The sequence below is a fragment of the Alligator sinensis genome, unplaced genomic scaffold, assembly GCF_000455745.1.
Source record: "Alligator sinensis unplaced genomic scaffold, ASM45574v1 scaffold56_1, whole genome shotgun sequence".
In the NCBI taxonomy this organism is placed as follows: Eukaryota; Metazoa; Chordata; order Crocodylia; family Alligatoridae; genus Alligator; species Alligator sinensis.
In genome coordinates, this window is record NW_005841960.1 from 2,670,035 (window position 1) to 2,682,839 (window position 12,805).

General features: G+C 43.6%; 1 protein-coding gene across 3 annotated transcripts in view; it reads right to left on the reverse strand.

The window, feature by feature from the left end:
- Positions 1 to 12,805, reverse strand: part of KCNT2 (potassium sodium-activated channel subfamily T member 2) — a 371,828-nt gene that overhangs the window by 43,916 nt on the left and 315,107 nt on the right. For all 3 annotated transcript variants that reach the window (XM_025200221.1, XM_025200220.1, XM_025200219.1), the window contains one exon: positions 8,363 to 8,474. In XM_025200221.1, coding sequence (XP_025056006.1) covers positions 8,363 to 8,474 — 112 coding nt within the window. The remainder of the gene's footprint in view (positions 1 to 8,362; positions 8,475 to 12,805) is intronic.

Below are 12,805 nucleotides of genomic sequence, written 5' to 3' on the forward strand. Positions count from 1 at the left end.
TGTGTCATACTCACTTGGGACCCAGGCCAGGTCTGAACTGTGGGGCTCTTCATGAGCTAGATGTGGACTACAGGAAACCTCATATGCTGGGTCAGGACCCAGAAGCAGTGGTGGCAGGACAAGTGGTCACTTCATAGCGGTTAACACAGCCATTGTTCCTCTGATCACGATGACAACAACATGCCCCCAACATGGCTCCATAGCTAGGAGTTCAGTGGTGGGCCCCATTCCTCCTTGTCCCATCACCAAATTCCCAGACCCTTTAGGAGCTCCATGGGATGGTCAAGATCTTTGACACCCCTACTCTAATGCAATATGTGTTAGCAGTTGTTCAGTACTCAACTTAGCCAAAGATGAGCTAAGCAATTCTGGATATATGCAGAAGCAGAATTTTAAGTATGTAAAGTTGTAAATAGACGTTTCATTCAAGGTGGTTCTGACTGTCCCAGACCTGGATTGAAACAGGAGCAGCACAACCATTTACACATGTAGCAGTTACATATTGCATTGCTGCTCCTCTTCCAGTAGGCAGCCAATGAGACTACATAGATGGACAGGGCTGTCCCTGAAATGATGCATAAGAACCTTACAGATGCACACCAGGAGGTCCCAGGAAAAAGTGTTAGCATCATCCCGGATACTTCACAGGTACCTGAAGTAGATAATGCACATGCACTCCTGTAGACATCCAGAAGAAAGCCTTTTGTTCCGGGAGAAATGCAAGCCCTCTATATAGCCAAAGTTACATTAGTGATGAAAACTTAGGAACTTATACACTCTTAGGGGTGCTTAAGGGTTGAGGCTGAGGTTTTATGGCTGTTGGCTTTCACATAGGTACCATAGCTCTAGTGAATTGTTTAGAACCTAAGACATGCTGCCTCTGGTATGTAGGCATGCACTATATGCTCCTCAAAAATTTGAATCTAGTTGTTAATTCATAAGCAAAATTGAAAACCAAAAATAAGAATTCAAAGATTAACTCTCCCACAGAAAGGAGCTTAACATTAGGGTTAGGACTAGAACTCTGTAAATTATTATTTTTTATTTTTTTTGGAAAAGCATGTTTCCCAAAAATGCAGCTTTGGGCATCAGAAAGTATTTGTGAATTCAGTTGCATTTGGTGAATAATTTTGTTCATTTTTTTTCAGGGCTAGATTCATAAGTGAGGAGAAGGCACAAGAATGTGGTGGTCCCATTTTATTCAACAGCCCAATCACCTGGGATGTGGGAAATCCAGGCTTATTTCACTCCTGTCTGAGGGGAAATGGAACTATATTATGAGGCAGGTTGCCTTAGTACAGGGATGGACAAAGTATGGCCCACAGGATAGATCCAGCCTGTCAACTGATTGTATCCAGCCCACAGACGGGCAGCTGCAAAGTCATGGAATCCAGCACATGGGGAGCCAGCGACTCTAGCTGTTGGGTCATGCTGGACATGTCCTGGCCCCCTCTGCAGCTTACACGAGCTCCCACACTGCATGATGAAAGCAGTACCAAGCAGGCAGTGGCAGCAACTGTGGACATGGGTGACAGGTTCCAGGTCACGTTGGCCATTCCACAGATGATGTTGCTGCATTAGGACATCAACTGTTGCCCCAAGCAATTGCCCTGATCCCCACTCGGTACTTGCTGGCAGCATCCGAAGCTGGCACTGTCCACAGCTGATGCTGGTGCCCACCTGGCACTGCTTGTAGTGCGCAGGGTGGGAGCTGATGTAAGCTATAGAAAGGCATTGTGGATCAGAGCCAGGGTTAGGATCACAGGGTGGTGACAGCACAGGGCCAGGGCAACATAATGCCAGTCCCAGTGCCACCTGCCCACCCATCGCGTTCTAAGATGTTGCTCCCCCAGATTCCAGCCCCCAGCCCCATCCCAGTTGAGACAGAGCAGAGCCGTGACCCAATGCCTGCATGTGCCTGCATGTGTTCTGTGGGCAGGGATGTGCAGGGATTAGATCACAGCTCTGCCCTGGGGCTGGGCCTGGGCCTGGGCCCAGGCTTGGACCTGGGCCCTGGACCAGTGCCATCAGCACTTCACAAGTTATGAGTCTCCATGGAGACCAGCTAGGACCCCCAGGCGGGCACCCAGCCAGGCAGAGGGGATGAGGATGCTTGTGGGGCGGGGGGGGGGCATGTTGGTGAGCTCCTGTGCAGTGTGGGGAGAGGGATGCTGACCCAGTCTGTGACAGTTCACCAAAACTCTGTGGCCCATGGGCCAAATAATTGCCCATCCCTGATTTACTACCTTATATTGATGATGCTCTATTTTGTATAAAATGCTCAAGTGTTCATTACAGCAAGGTCTTCTGCCTCTTTATAGAAAATGCCAGAAAATATCCAATTGAATAATTTATAAATCTCTGCTCCTGGAGCTGTTTTGATTTGTTTGGTGAACAAAACCAAAAACAAACAAAATATACAAAACAAATCTTTGAGAGTTATCAGAACTGATTTTATATTTTTACAGTTTGGCAATTATGGCAAAAGATCAATTCTTTCTATGACTCTATTCAGAACATAAGTCAGCAGAGACCCCTTGAAGTGAATGGATTTACACCAATTTATAGCTGCAAATTTAGCACTGTTTTTAACAGCTCATGGCATTGCTGCAAATTGATTTGTTAGGGTTATTTCAAATATAATTATTTCTGCTTTAAAAAAAAAATGGAGGTGATACATCCTATCCCAAATGGAGTTCAAAAAAGTTTGTAGCCTCTAGATGCCTCAGGTAAATGTATCGAGGGCTTTCCCATATTTTTTAGCACACACAACCAGTATGGTCATATACCTTAAGAGGTAATACATTTTATAATAGCAAGTCTGATTAAGGGATACTAGGGGTGTGTGAAATGGGCTGTATTTGATTTGGATTTGACCCGAATCAGGAACAGTGATTTGATTCATTGATTCAGATCACTGTCCTGATTCAATTTGGCTGTATCTGCATACAAAGATTCAATACTGATTCAGAGAACCAGCGATTTGGCCATAGACACAGCTTTAAATGTTTTTCTACATACCTTGAAGTACCAGGCATGATTCATGAATGCTATGATGGTGGGGTGGATGAAGCATCCCACAGGAGCATGGGGGGACCATCCCACATGCTCGGCCGCAAACCTGGAAGTGGACTGGAAGTAATTCCAGTCCACTTCCAGGTCCACTAGAGCATGCAAGGGACCCTCCCTACATCCCCCTGGCTTGACGATCAGACAAGGGGGACCCCAGGTGCCCCCCCATACCCAGGAGTCACCAGTTGCTGAGCTGGGGGTCGGGATCCCCCACACACTCCCTTGCAGACCCAGAAATGGACAGGATCTTCTGAGCGCACTGCCAAGCATGCTGGGGACCACCCCCCACCCATGGTCCCATGGGACACTACATCCATCCCAGCATCTCAGCATTCACGAGCCACCCGGTACCTTGAGGTATGTAGAAAAAAACATTTAAAACTGTGTCTATGTCTGAATCATCAAATCTCTCTGAATCTCCCTGAATTGATTCAGACGGTTCTGATTTGATTCAGAGAGATCAAAGTTTCTCCTGATTCAACTCGGATTTGGAGATTCGGCCACCGAATTGGTCCGAATCTCCACCGAATCAAATCAGCGACCGAAGTTTCCCACAGTCCTAAAGGATACACCTTTTTAAAAGTTTGTCTAATTAAATTGTCCTCCCAAAAATTAGTTTAATGGAAAACTAGGCTGTGAAACATGAATCGGGTCTGCCTCACTTCAGGACTTATTCCAGCCAGGACTCCATGAAATAGCCACCTTAGAGTTGTTGTTGTCGGGGGGGAGGGCGGGGCAGCAGGGGGGAGAGTGTTTGTTTTTGTGTTGTTTTTTGTTTTGTTTTGTTTGGTTGGTTTTGGTTTTTTTCCTGAATATAATTGGAAAAGATAAGTTTTGGTTTCAAACATATGGCTTAAACATATTTCATCACCTCTCTTTTTTCTGAGTAAAAACCCCTGCCTTTTCTGTTGCTAATTGTGATTTTTTGGTGGGTTTTTTTGTGGGATTTTTTGTTTAACTAAGAAAAGGTACAGCTGTAACAGCAGATGGAATTCTTCTGTGATTCAGATATCTTGCTTCTACAGCCCATTAAACCTTGAAGTCAATTTTGCATGTGTGTTTATAACCATTAACTAAAGATGACTAACCTGCCTTTGGAGTCTCTTTTGAAGCTGGGGAGCTTAGACTAGGAATAAGAATCATCTGTACGTTTGACCATATTAATTTTCACTCTAGTTTTTAATTGCATTTCATTTTACATGAGGGGGTTCTGAGAAGTCCAATGAACTACAACACCACCTGTGAAGTACTCCATTGTTACTGGTAAGAGTGAAATGAATGGGAAATATTGTCAACTGTAGACACCTTCAACCACAAGGAAGAAAATGTTATTTCTTTGAGACAATTTATCTACTCATATGTTATATTGAAAGAGTTTGGTCAAGAAGTTAATTGAATTACCTTTTTTCAGTTTCCAACCTTTATTCACAACTTTGTTTAAACCTGTAATTTAACCAAATGTTTCAGGACAGAAATGCTGCAGTTACCTCCCCCTCACACACACACTTTATTTTCACAGTTGTCTTGTGAGTTATAAAATATGACTTAGTTGAAATCCTGCTCATTGCCTGTAGCACAGTCAGACTTCCATCAACTCCCTCCCCAACTACCCAAAACCAAAAGCAAATGAAAAGCTATAGAGTTAATGATTCCAAAGTAAGCGTCCCTTATCACCCAGCTGTACTGCAGTCAAGGTGTATGCCTAGAGCTTCCTGTAGGTTATAGTTAGGGACCTACTGAAATTGCAATTTTGTGGATTTCATAGACATTGCAAAATGCATCATTGCCTGCGAAAGTGGACAATGTCCTTAAAATCCATGAAATCTGTGGGGGGAAAAAGAAAGACATCTTACTGAAAATAAAATGTTAGCACCCCAAAGTGAGCCAGCAGTCTTCACAGTGCTGCAGCCCAGTGGTGCAGCCCATTGGGGAGAAGGAGGAAGAGGGCTGTCCACATGAAGAACAGCCTAAGATGGCTGCCAGCCCTGCCCCTCACTGCTGATTAGCTAAAAGAGCTGCCTCTCATGTGGCCCTGCCCCTCTCCACCAATCAGTGGTAAGGGATGGATTGACATGATGGACAGCCCTCACAACCAGAGGTGAGGGGACAGAGCTGCATGATGGACGGCACTTGCAGCCAATCAGAGGTGATGGGTAAATTCAACAGGGCCCCTTACCCAATCAGAGGCATGGAGGGTCCCCACTGTAATCAGCCCATAAATATGACAGCTGGCCCTGCCATGATCTCCCTGTGAAATCGGCGTGCTACCTCCTCAAGTTAGGTAGGCCCCTAGTTATAGTGCATCAAGGGACAATACTGTGGAAGAACACCTGCAGCTATTGGCACTTTGTGCTCTAGTGATTCTAGGCAGTGCTGTGTTTATGAAAAGTTAAGGAGAATTGCTAAAATGAATCACAGATGCAAGCTTTCTTTAAATGGGCAAAAGAGGCACTTTGTATTGAGGTGATAATACTCAAATAAGGTTCTATAGGACCTCCTAGGACCTAGCATGCAACGTTCTGGCACCTAGCTCTCCATGTATCGGAAGAGACTGTTCCAAAACTTAACATTCTCTTGCATGTTTATCATTGGAATACAAGTGTCGAACTGAGCATAATGGATCACTATTAACTTATTTAGTGTGAGATTCTACCTCAGGGCCACAACCAACAATATTAAGCATCACCTTTATTGTCGCAGCATGTAAATGAATACCTATCACTTTTCAGAATAAATGAATACCAGTCCCTTACAAGGAAAGCCTATTAGCTTATTTCAGGCATGACACAGGAAGTGAAGGCAACAGACTGTCTGAAGTTTCCAAAAAACTTATCCTGCGTATGTTAAAAAAAAAAAAAATCTGACTTCTAGAAGAGCCTCGTCATGCATAAGGAGTTGAGTGGCTGAACTTTAGAATGCTAGTATATATAAGCAGCTTGATTTGTATTATCTAGCTTTTAAAATGTGCTACTCACTTTAGTATTTTCAACAAATAATTGTTGTAATATTTACAACAAATTACATTTGACTCCCAAATGCAAACAGCACTACAGAGTCCCCAAACTAGTATTAGAGCTCCTAGGTGCTACCATAGCAATAATAATAACAATAATAATGTGTTTTTGGCAATCAACAACAAATCATGTTGTGAAACAAGCTGAATTCTACATTCAAGAAAACAAGAATACTTGATGACAATTTCTGAACAGAAAGAATGAAAATTTGTCAAATAGCTGTCATGACTTAACCATCACATTTCTATAGGAAGAACAAACACGATTCTCATCAGGAGCCAATTTGACCATGGGTCAAAACAATTGTTCTGAGCAACAAAGGATTTCTCAGCCCACAACCTCTGTTTCCCACCTCCAATACATATAAAAGCCTTAAAGAAGTGGATGTTAGTTGTCAGATGTAACCAAAGATGGATTGCCCCTCCATTTTTCCCCAAATGGCTGGTACTGGAAAGGGGTACCCGTTCATTTCCTCATGAATCAATACATAAAAATATAAAAGCAAATACAAAATAGAGCTATTCAGGGGTTTGAAAATTGTTGCAGAATGCAGTTACAGGATCTTTAAAATGACTTCTAACACAATGCATTTTGTTACACTTATAGATGTAGCCAGACCCCAAGGATGGCTGCAACATCCCCTGCTGGTCAAGCAGCCTCTTCTCCACATTGGGTCCTTGGGGTTCCCTTTCTTTTTAACGTTTCCTGCCACACCTTGATGCATGTTATGAAGTATAGGGAGGGTCCTGAAATGAGCCCCAAATCCTTAACCAGCCATTCTCAGTCTTGCCCTCTAGGGTACTACACTATGGCCCTCTTAACCCTGTCAGTGCTTCAGGGCACCAGCCACCTTATGGACTCATAGCCTCATGTATTCATAGCCTCCATCCTTCCCTGTAGAAGGTCACTACCTATGCCTTGTGGATAGTTCTTGATCATTTTGAGTGGCCCCTTCAGATCCCCAGGGTCCCAGACTCAGGCAAGGCTGCTTGCATACCACTTAGTCTCCTGGGTCCATGTCCCAGGCTAGGCTGTTCTCATGCCACTCAGCCTCCTTATGGTCTCTGTCCCCTGCAGGACTCTATTCTGGGTGCCTCTCAGGTGTACTTGTGGCTCCATGCCACCCCTCTAGCCATAGGTGATAGAAGGCCAGGGTTAATGGGGCTTAGCCCCTCCTAAATTTTTTGCAGTGGCCAGTGACAGCAGCAGCAACACAGAGCTACCCTCCCCCAGTGCCTAGTATGGCTCGGCATGCAGCTGCTCCTTTACCACTACACACAGCACCACTGTGTGCCGGCCCACAATGGCCCTGCAGGAGGGAGGGGCGGGGGGGGAATCAGCCCCCCTGCAATATTTTTCCCCACAGTTTATGCAATATTTTTCCCCACAATCCACTCCACCTCTGGTATCAACTTAAATGCAAAGCAAATACAAGCAAATGCTTTCAAACAACCCCCCGCCCCCACCAGCCTGACTTTATATCATCTGGCAAACCCTATCTCCCTTTTGGCTTTCACTTCCCAGCTTTTATGGTCAGATTGGGTGTGTGCCAGGCTGTTTCTTTCATCCCCTCCCTCTCCAGAGCTCCACTCCCTGCAGAATACAGGGCTAAACTTCCAGCCTTGCTCCTGGTACTGGGCATATATGCCCTGGAGCACTTCACCTTGTGGTCAGGTGACTTCCTAATTAAGCACAGGGGTTTTGCCTTGGGTTTCATGGTCAGTCTGCCCTTCCCTGCTACTGCTTTACCCAGCTGCTTGCAGCTTTTTCTTTCAGGGTGTCTGGGATTTTGCCCCGCACTGTAAGCTTGTTGCAGTGCAGCTGGCAGCTGGCTTTTGCTCAGCTGCCAGCCTACTGCAAGGCTAGCCTGCTGCACTGTCCTTTAATGTAACAGGAGCCTCTAGCTCCCTGTTACAATATATATTAAGCCAAGGGAGTATATTGCTACGTGTTGCAAATCCATCTAAATATTTTCCACAGTCATTTCCTAACAGCTTCTTAGAAAATCACATTAATTGTGTCTATCAGAAATTAGCATAATATATTCTGTTTCCTTAAATCATTTCACTGACCAACTATAAATGCAAAAACATATATTTTTTTTATGTTTTCTTTCTTTTTTCTTTTTTCATAAAGTGTATGCTTCTTCCTCTCCATCTAAGAAAATTATTTCACTGCTATTTCAAATTTTTCTGAATGGCTTTCAACAAAACGATAAAGGATAAGATTAACTTATGTGATATTTAGCCTAGTTAAAAAAATGCAGATATTCTTACCTTTTCCAGTTTGGATAGAGCAAGAGAGTAGCAGTCTTTGGCTCTGAACTGCATGAATCTCATATTGGCTGGGTGAGTTAATTCAGTGATAATGCTTAGACTTGAAAACAACCTATATTTTAAAGAAATGTTACAGTTACACCTCTAAAGATCACAGTTTGCTGTTATAAGGACTGCATAATGCTGTACTATATGCACACCTCAATATCTATAATTAAGTCAATGAAAATTCCAGCTTTTGGCAAAAGAAAACATAGCTGTAATAGCAGAGAATGATGCAGAAAACCTATTCCACAGATACAGAGAGAAACAAGTGTCATATTTGCAAAAGTGGAGCTTGTAGAACATTTTACCAGAGTAAAGAAAATGTGTTATAATTGTTTGAGCTTTTAGTATGACCCAAATCTATACAACCCCCCCCCCCCCCCCCCAGTTCTAAGATTGAAGCACCTTCGTTGGAAGGCTGCAAACAGCCACTACATTTACAAAAAAAGGTTTTACAAGTTGATTTTTTTCTATACTTACATGCTATGTAAATGTGTCTGCAGACTGAACTGATTGATAGTAAGTATCAAAGTACTTATTAATGTACAACTGAAATTGATTAAAAATCAGTGATGTAAATCAATGAGTAAATCAAATGGGCCCTAAAATTATGTTTTGAAATATTTACATGCCTAAAATGTGAATAAATTTGAGAAGTGTATTGCATTGACACCATTTCAGTAGCAGCTGCCTAACTGTTAAATTTATGAATAACCTTTAAGGTCATGTGCCAAAAATAGAGTAGCTAGGGACATAGTCATGCCTAAGAATGTTCAAGGGCAATTTTTAAGAGGTGGAGTTCAAAACTGCACTGGGCCAGGAGAGACCTGCCTGAACACAGACTTGGGCATATTATAATCTCAACTAGAAGCACAATAGGGGAGCTCCATGCCCAGGGAAGCTGTATTGCATGGGGCAGTGCCAGCTATGCAGTGCTGATGGTAGAGGCAGGCAGCTCCCACTGCTATAGTCGCTATTTTTGCACACACACCTCTTCCCATTAAGGTGGTATCTGGGACTGCTGCCCCGGTCAACCTCCCCATCTCAGTTCCACTACTGATCACAACTAATGAAAGTCCCTGTGCCTTATTACAGTGTAACTATGTAAGACCAACACTAAGTCTTCCAAGTAGTCATATGGTAAACTGGCAAAACACAAAACTGTCTGTGTAGATGTGTTTTAGGGTCTGTCTCAATGGAGTTTCAAAGTGTCTAGAACTGCGAACTGTGAATTAATCTAGTAATGAATCATGGGACTAAACATAACTGGGTTTGCTCTAAGGCTTCTAGGTTGAATATAATAGCAAACACAGAAAGTAAACCAGGCAGATTGCAGACAGTTCACACATCAGTTTGCAGTTCAGTTTGCTACCCCCCTTCTTTGAGGGAGAGCCTGTAAGGTAAGTTGTTTTTTTTTTCTCTCTCTCTTTTTCATATGTAATTAAGACTAAGTAACCTATATAGTTTTATTTTAAGCAGCTAACTCCTGATCATTGCGCCATATTTCCAGGGTCATTATTAAAGATTAATACTTAGGCCCCTTGTTTAACTAGAGTCCAGAATGAGGGGAGTTTGCTAGGGAGTTTGCTTGGAAGCTCTCTCCTTCAGTGTAAGCTTGCTGAGAGGAAAGAGCTTTTCAAGGAAAAGGAAACCCTTTAAGATCAAGGTCAGCAAACAGGCCAACTACAGAGGAGTTTGCAAGGGAAGGTTGGCTTGGAAAGAGAGGCAGAAAGTGAAAGGCAGCAGATTAGAAGACCCAGAGAGATGGTTGGAGGACGTCACAATCTCAGATTCACTGCCACTGCCACTTCCAGTTCTTCCTCTGCTTGCCACTGCCATGAAGAGGAAGCAATGGGTGGTGGTGGTTGGAGATTCCCTTTTGCAGGGGATGGAGAGTAGGGCTGTGCAAAGCTTTGGATCATGATTTGGATTTGGAGATGATTCAGATGATTTGGAGGCCAAATCTATGAATCTGGATTGAATCACTAGAAGCTTTAGGCTTTCTCAATCAATTTGGAGCTTCCGAATAGATTCAGAAAAGATTCGGGAAAGATTCAGCAATTCAGAGATTTGGCCATAGGGTATAATGGGGAATCAATTAAACATCTATAACTTTGTTGTTTTTTTACTGTTTCAGATGAAACTTGCAATAATGGTAGCTACTGCTGAGGACACAAAGCCTGCCAAGTTTCAAGGTGATGGGTGCAGGGGTTTCTGGGCACCTGCACCTCAAATTCTGAAAGCAAAACTCATGTCACATGTGTATGTTAAGCCACAGCAGGGTGAAAGTTGCAGGGATGGTAGCACTTTCTGAAGCCACAAAGTCTGTCAAGGTTCAAGGAAAGAGGTGCAGGGGTTTCTGGGAAACTGCACCTCAAGCTGCTGACAAGCAAAACTCATGGCACGTGTGTGTGTTAAGCCACAGTGGGGTGAAAACAGCAGGGGGAGTCTGGGTTCTGAGGCCCTGCACATCTGGCCACAGGCAGGCAAAACTCGGACATCTGACCCCCCAGGTATCTCTGCACTTTTACCTGGATGGGGGGTGGGAGGGTCCTGGATGTTTGGAAAAGGACAAATATAGTGCCTATCTTTAAGAAAGTGAAGGAGGATCCAGGGAAATACAGAACAGTCAGCCTCACCTCAGCCTCACCTCAGTCCCTGGAAAAATCATGGGTCTTCAAGGAATACATTTTAATCACTTGGAGGAGAAGAAAGTGATCAGGACCAGTCATCATGGATTCACCAATGGCAAGTCATGCCTGCACAATGTGATTGCCTTTTTTGATGATATGACTGGCTTTGTGGATGCAGGGAAAGCAGTGGACATGATATACCTTGACTTTAGCAAGAGTTTTGATACGGTCTCCCACAGCATTCTTGTAAGTAAGCTGGAGAATTAAGGGTTGGATGAATGGACTGTATGGTGGATAGAAAGCTGGCTTTTGTCAGGCTTGTCAGGCTCAGTGGGTAGTGATCAATGGCTCAATGCCAGTTGGAAGGTGGTATCAAGTGGAGTGCCCCAGGTGTCAGTCCTGGGGCTGGTTCTGTTCAATATCTTCATTAATGATCTGGAAAATGGGATGGAGTGCACCCTCAGCAAGTTCACAAGTGACACCAACTTCTGGGGGGAGTAGTAGATACACTGGGGGGTAGGGCTAGGATTCAGAGTGACCTAGACAAATTGGGGAATTGGACCAAAAGAAATCTTATGAGGTTCAACAAGAACAAGTGCAATGTCCTACATTAAGGATAGAACAATCCTGTGAACTGCTACAGGATTGGGACCAATTGGCTAAAGAGCAGCTCTGCAGAAGAGGACCTGGGGGCTACAGTGGACAATAAGCTGAATATAAGCCAACAGGATACCTTTGGTGCCAAGAAGGCTAACAGATTACTGGGCTACATTAGTAGGAGTATTGCCAGCTGATTGACGGAAGTAGTTATTCCTCCCTGTTGTGCACATGTGAGGCCACATCTGGAGTACTGTGTCCAGTTTTGCCCCCCGCCCCCCCCTCCCCCCATACAGAGAGGATGTGAACTAGTTGTAGAGAGTACGGGGGGGGGAGCAACAAAAATGGTGACGGGGCTGGGGAACATGACTAATGAGGAGAGGCTAAGGGAGCTGGTCTTATTTATTTTGCAGAAGAGAAGACTGGTGGGGGATTTGATGCCAGCCTTCAACTACCTAAAGGGTAGTTCTAAAGAGGATGTAGCTAGGCTGTTCTCAGTACTGCCAGATGACAGAACAAGAAGCAATGGCCTCAAGTTACAGTAAGGGAAGAACTTAAGTGTGGTTACCTAGTGGGGTGGTGGAATCTTCAACCTTAGAGGTTTTTAAGGCCTCGTTCAACAAAGCCCTGGCTGGAATGAACAAGTAGGGAGGGGATGATCCTTCTTTGAGCAGGGGATTGGACTAGATGACCTCCTGAGGTTCCTTTCAACCTTAATTTTCTATGATTCTATGATAACAATTAAATGGCTCTTTAAAAACTAGAACTTCTGCAAATGAGGCTTGGATTGCCCATATTCAGTAAATAACTGTACATTAATTTTAATAGAAATTAACTTTCCAGACTCTTAGTTTGATATGGTGAACTGTTCATTGCTTTCTTTTTTCTCTACAATAAAAGAGAACTGTCACACTATGATTCAATATTCAAACCCACCATCGCAATCACCTAGAAGATCTGATGCATTAGGATAAAGATCTGATCTGCTCTAGTTTTGGCTTTCTACAACCCAGCTAACAACGATCATATGCACTTGCAGCCTGATTTTAGAAGTGAATACTTAGAAGTCCCACTGAAGCCAGTCACTGGAAGCTATGAGTACTCGACTACTAAAAAAATCAGTCATCTAGTGCTGAACAACTGGCTAGTTTCATAATAAAAAGCAGGA